The sequence below is a fragment of the Leopardus geoffroyi genome, chromosome B4 (genome assembly GCF_018350155.1).
Source record: "Leopardus geoffroyi isolate Oge1 chromosome B4, O.geoffroyi_Oge1_pat1.0, whole genome shotgun sequence".
Taxonomy (NCBI): Eukaryota; Metazoa; Chordata; class Mammalia; order Carnivora; family Felidae; genus Leopardus; species Leopardus geoffroyi.
Window position 1 is genome coordinate 84,730,736 of NC_059341.1, and position 6,000 is coordinate 84,736,735.

At 47.9% G+C, this 6,000-nt stretch overlaps 1 protein-coding gene across 1 annotated transcript in view; it reads right to left on the reverse strand.

Moving 5' to 3' along the window:
* The window catches only part of LOC123591862 (translation initiation factor IF-2-like), a 32,558-nt gene extending 26,761 nt beyond the window's left edge, over nt 1-5,797 (reverse strand). Inside the window, exons 1-3 of the mRNA XM_045466499.1 lie at nt 5,789-5,797; nt 5,054-5,135; nt 4,787-4,856 (exon numbers count right to left, since the gene is read on the reverse strand). Of these exons, the coding sequence (XP_045322455.1) occupies nt 4,787-4,856; nt 5,054-5,135; nt 5,789-5,797 (161 nt within the window). The remainder of the gene's footprint in view (nt 1-4,786; nt 4,857-5,053; nt 5,136-5,788) is intronic.
* Between the last annotated feature and the right edge of the window lie 203 nt (nt 5,798-6,000).

Genomic DNA, 6,000 nt, shown 5'->3' on the forward strand with positions numbered 1-6,000 from the left:
GATATCCAGAAATTTGCAGAGGGTTCCCTTGAGTACTGATCAGAATATGTGTGTGAGGAAACCACCCAAGTCTAGGGAAACAACCATGAAAAAGGAGCAGAGGAAATACTCTTTGGAGCTCACACAAGGCAAAGAATAGTTTATGTTTCCACTAGCCAGAACGGCAAACCTCATACATCACAAAACATCAGACAGAGTACTCAGAAAGGGATTACCTAGTAGTTAGCCAGAATTAGCTCTAGACTAATAAATGTTCTGGTCCCAACTAAGAAAACTTAAAAACAAACCTCAAAAGTATCAAACTGTTTTCAGGTAACTTAACTGTGTCCCAGAACAAAGCTCAGGAATATTTATAGGAATACAAAAATGTCCAGGACCTAACAAGGTAAAATTCATGGTGACTGTCATTCAGTCCAAAATCACCAGGTATGCAAATGATTAGGATAATATGACCTATAACAAAGAAAAGAAATCAATCAATGGAAGCAGAGTCAGATTGACACAGGTGTTAGAATAAGGACATTAGTAGACAAAGACATATAATGTTCAAGAAAGTAAAAGGAAGATTAAGCATGTTAAGTAAAAGCATGGAAGATATAAAAAAGATCCAAATCAAGCTTCTAGAGATGAAAAACATAATATGAAGTGCAAAAATACCTTGGATGGGATTAACATCAATTAGACACCGAAGAAGAAAACATTAGTGACCCTGAAGATATAGTTGTAAAGACTATCCAAAAGACTGAGGGAAAAAAAAGAACAGAACATCAGTGATCTGCGAGAAAACTTCTGGGACTTAACATATGTGTAATTGGAGTCCCAGAAAAAGAAGGAGGGCAGAAAATATTTAAAAAAAAATAATGGCCAAATATATTCCAGTTTTTTAAAAAGTTTATTTATTTTGAGAGAGAGGGAGTGTGTGTGTGTGTGTGTGTGTGTGTGTGTGCATGAGAGTGGGGGAGGGTCAGAGAGAGAGAGAGAGAGAGAGGGAGAGAGAATCCTAAGCAGCCTCTACGCTGCCAATGAAGAGCCCAATGTGGGGCTCATCCCATGAACTGTGAGCTCATGATCTGAACTGGAATCAAGAGTCAGACACTTAACTGACTGAGTCACTCACGCATCCCTATATTCCAAATTTGATGAAAAGTATAACCCCACAGACCCAAGAAGGTCAATGAATGCCTCACATAAGAAACTGAATTATACAAAGGCACATCATAGCCAAACTGCTTAAAAGCAATGCTAAATAGAATATCTTACAAGATATTTTTTCCAGAGGAAAAAAAGATAAGACACTACATATAAAGGGACAAAGGTAAAAATGACAGCACACTTCTTTTAAAAACAATAAAAGGCAACAAGTGTCAATGGAGCAACATCTTTAAAGTACTGAAAAAAGTACTGAAAGAAAAAAATGTCACCCTAGAATTCTATACCCAACAAAAATATCTTTCAAAACTCAAAGCGAAATGAAAGCTTTTTCAGGCAAAATGAGAAAGAGTTAATCATCAGCAGACTTGCACCATGCAACATGTTGACAAAATCCTTCAAACAGAAGGAAAATTATGCTAGAAAGAAGTCTGGATCTACGCAAGACAATGAACAGCACTAGAAATGAGGTGTTTCATCTAATAAATGAAAAAGGAATAATATAATTAGAATACCACAATTTTGAAACCCCTACTGAGTAATGGATCTAGACAATCATGAACAATGGCTGACAAGACGACAAAAAGAGAGACAACCAGATATCATAAACATCGATAGAGACATGCTTCACCTATGTGAAGTAACCTTGACAAAAAACCAAAACAAAAACCAAAAAGAAGTCATAATAGTCAAAGCTGAATCTGGCCTTGAGATCTAACTACCAATTTACAGGATATAGAAGGGACAGAAAAAAATTGAAGTGACCACTTTGTTTTAGTAAAAAAAAAAAAAAAATTCAGACTTGGGAAATTCTATAGGATAAATCATCAGATTTTTTCCCTCAAAAACCAACCAACAAACAAACTTGCAAAGACAGACAGAATGAATGAGAAAGACTGGCATTTACATGATGGGGGAGTATGGACTGCTAGGGACTGGAGACCTATCAGTTAGTCACAGCGCGTGGCTCTTGTTGAGATCCCTAATTCTGACAAAGAAGGGAAAATTATAAGGCATTCAGGGGAATGTGAACACTGACAGATGTATGAAGGAATTATTGGAGGAAAAAAAACATTACCCAGGCCAAGAGAGGAGGCAGGGTGGGGATGCTCCAGAGGGTGGGGACAGCAAGGGTAAAGGCATGCCCTCTTAGTGAGGGGGAGTCATCCGGCAGTTTCCTGCTGCATAAGTATCCTCTCTTATCTGCGGGCTAGGGCTGGCTGTGGTGCCCCGGTTTCTGAAGCAGGAGAAGGCAGAATATTGACATGGAGACTATTTCTGGAGGCCTCTTCTGGCTTCTCTGGGTGTAGGGACCACCTGGGGGGTGGGAGGAGGAAGTCCTGAGGGTTGTCAAGGCCACTGTCAGCAACGAGGGGCAAGGACCTGGCAGTGTGGGGTGAGACAGAGGCTCTGAGCACCTTAACCTCATCCGCACCACCCCCCCCCCCACCTGCCCAGCTCTGCCTGGGGGTAGAAGACCAAGAAGCGGAGACCTAGTGAGAAGAAGAGGAAAGAAAAGAGGGAAGGAGAGACAGGGAAGAGAAGAGAGGCAGGCATTAGAGCTCAGTGTGCACTCAGGGGCTTCAAAGTGCTGGTTGACCCCAGGCTCTAAACGTTGGGTAGAATGCTACCCTCCTCCCTTTGGTGCTGGCCGCAGTTCAGTTCTGAGGCAAAACTTCGAGAAAGGAGGGCTAAGGGGAGGTTCGGGCTGCAGAAATTAAGGAGTCTGCTCAGGTCAACAAGCAAGCTGAGGTGACAAAATGGCTGATGGACAAGCCAGGGGACCTAACCCTGGTTTATCCATGGTCACTTGGATCTACCGTGTACGCCACAGTGCCTCTGTCCTGTGGGTCATTGTTGCACCAAGTGCTCAAGGAGAAACGACAAGAATCTTATCAGCTAACGTTACTGAGTGCTTACTAGGCCAGGCCCTCTTCTAAGTGTTTTACGTATTCATTCATTTCATCTCCTCAACAATCCTTTGAGGAAGGTACTGTTATTAAACCCATCTTGGGGCGCCTGAGTGGCTCAGTCAGATGAGCGTCTGACTCTTGAGTTTGGCTCAGGTTACGATCTCACGGTCAGTTGTGGGATTTAGCCCCGTGTCAGGCTCTGCACTGAGTGTGGAGCCTGCTTAAGATTCTCTCTCTCTCTCTCTCTCTCTCTCTCTCTCTCTTCTCTTTTCCTCTGCCCCTCTTCCCTGCTCATACACTGTCTCTGAAAATCAAATAAATCTTCAAAAAAATAATTAAAAAAACCCCCATCTAATAGATGAGGTAACAGCCCAGAGAGGATAAGTAAATTACTTAAGGTCACACAGGTAGTTTGTGGCCCAGTTATAACTGAACTTAAGAAAGTCTAGCTCCGGACCTCACTGTCCTCAAAAGTCCCCCGAACAGCAGTGGTGACCTGGGTCCAGATGAGTGATTTCAGCCTGCTAACCCAGGACCAAGCTTTGTACAGGCTCTTCCTTTCCTCCCACAGCAGCGGGGGCTTAGGGCTGGAACTGAGGCTTCCCGGTATTCTGGAAGAGACCTTGGAGCCACACTGGAAAAGCCACCCTGTGCACGAAAGGCTGTTAGGGCCCAAGGCTGGGGAAGAGTTTGCCAAAAACAATAGCGAGCCTGCCCCAAACTGTTCTCAGCTGCACAGCCTGGATGCTAGTATGCTAGTCCATGATTCTTATCAGCTCTCTGAGAGACAGAGAGAGAGAGAGAGAGCGAGCTTTGAATGGTGAGCATTCCAATCCCAGAATATTATGAGGGAACTGGGGAAGGGGGTGTCTGCCGGGGAGAGGGCTCGGGAAGGCCCGGATCCGAAGCCCAGCCTAGCTCTTGGTGGGCAGCTGGGTCCCCTCCCCAGGTTCTGGCAGAACACCCTCGAACAATTTAGCCTGAAATAGCAGAAGAACTTCTTTCCCATTTTTTTTTTTTCCAGGCTTTTGGATGAAATTATATTTTACAAATGACTCATTATTATATTTATAGCCTCTCTCCAAATGATTCAAATTGTGGTTTGTCGCCTCCCTGTCTCTCAGCTCCCCCCAGCTCGACAGGAAGAAGTGCTGTTTACTGTACGGCCAGGTGTGGCTGCGCAGAGTGGATCTGCCCTCCCTATAATTACGCGCGCCTAAGCCTGACAAGCACCCCAACGCGGTTAGTCATGTGCAGCCTTTGTTCCAGCATGTTGTCGGGAGACAGTATCCGACATTAACTCAGCTTGGAATCTGCTCCTGTAGGAAGTGCGTGTGCGCAGTGGGGGGAGTGGGAGAGAGTGGGGAGCAGGAGGAGGAGGCCTGTTCTCGGGGAGGCAGTGACAGAGGGTGCTTTTGTGGGGCGCAAAGGCTGGGGCAGCCGGAGCTGCGGTTCCTCGGAGCCCCCTGTGAGAAGGCCAGGGTGCGCCAGGGCCCGCCTCTTGGGGGCAGAGCGGCGCCCCCCTCCTGCCACCCGCAGCCTCCAGTGAGGAGTTGAGAGGAGGCTGGCGGCTCAGACATGTCACGTTGTTGGCACTTTACGGTTTCTTGCGAGGAACCACTCTAGCTTTTGCAGGGAGGTGGGGGGGTTCTTGAGTCCCCCCCCCCCCCTTCCAGAGAGCTCCCGGCCTAGTGACTGCTCAGCTCCCCTCTCCCCCTCCCCACCCGGCTGCTCTGAGCTCCCAGGAAGGTGTGGTCAGGTTCTTGTAGGGCGGCTTGCCCTTGGACAGGCCACCTTTGAGAGGAAGGGTGGAGAGGAGGCCGAGAGGAGGCCTTATTTGCAGTAACAGTTTATTCTACCAGGTGCCCTGGGATCAAAGTGGGATCAAAGTCCCCTTGGTCGGCTCTGTCTGGGTAGTAAGAAAACTGAAAAGCCCGAAAATAGGAAAGAAGAACATTTTGGAATTCATAGTGACATTCCGAGAACCTCACAACCGTTCTCCTCCCCTCGGGGTCCTCGGATCTCTGGTGGGGTGACCCGCAGGTGCCTCTGGCTGGCTGTGGGATGAGGGCTCTGGGGCAGCAGCAAGGACAGGCTCCCCGGGGCAGAGCACCCATAAGGCCCAGGGGAGGGAAGGCAAACAGGTCACGCTGGAGGGAGTGGGCGTCCCTGGAAATCTCCGCATCTCCCTTCCTGGGTGTGAAGGGAAGAGCTAGCTTCTCGATGTTATATCACAGATTCCGCAGCGGCTGTGCGGGAGGCTGGGCTGGACGAGGTCGGCAGCCCGAAGTTGTATGTGGTCTGAGCCTTGGGCCCTGGTTGTGTCCCCAGATTGCCTGCCCGGGGTTCCTTCAGGCCTGCTTCCATTTTCACTTCTTGGCACCGCCTGAGTGAGTGGGAAGGGGACTCGGGAGGAGGTGATGTGGGAATGGGTGTGGATAAGCATAACGTAATTATTGGTGAAATCAGTATGAAGCCTTAACCAGATGACTTCCATCTGGGCTGAGCTGGGTCCCCGAGAAGCACACGAGATGGTCCCGAGGCATTGCCGGGGCCAAACACTGGGAGTCCTGGGACCTCTCCCTTTGGAATGTTCCGTGGGAGGTGGGAAGGGGCCAGTCATGTCTCCCAAAGGGAAGGGGAGGCTGAGAGAAGGGCCAGAGAGGTCTGTGATGTGGTAGGGTGTGGCAAAGGGGTAGAAAGGGAAGGGCCGGATGTGGACTTACCTGGGCCATGGGTGACCTGAACTTCCTCCCTAGACCTAAGGGAGGGAGGGAGGGAGATATTAGAAAGAAGCGCTTGGAGCTCCTGGCTGGCTTAGTAGGTGGAGCATGTGACTCTTGATCTCAGAGTTGTGGGTTCAAGCCCCCATGTTGGATGTAGAGATTACTTAAAAAAATAAAATCTTTAAGAAAGAAAGAAAGGAAGGAAGGAAGGA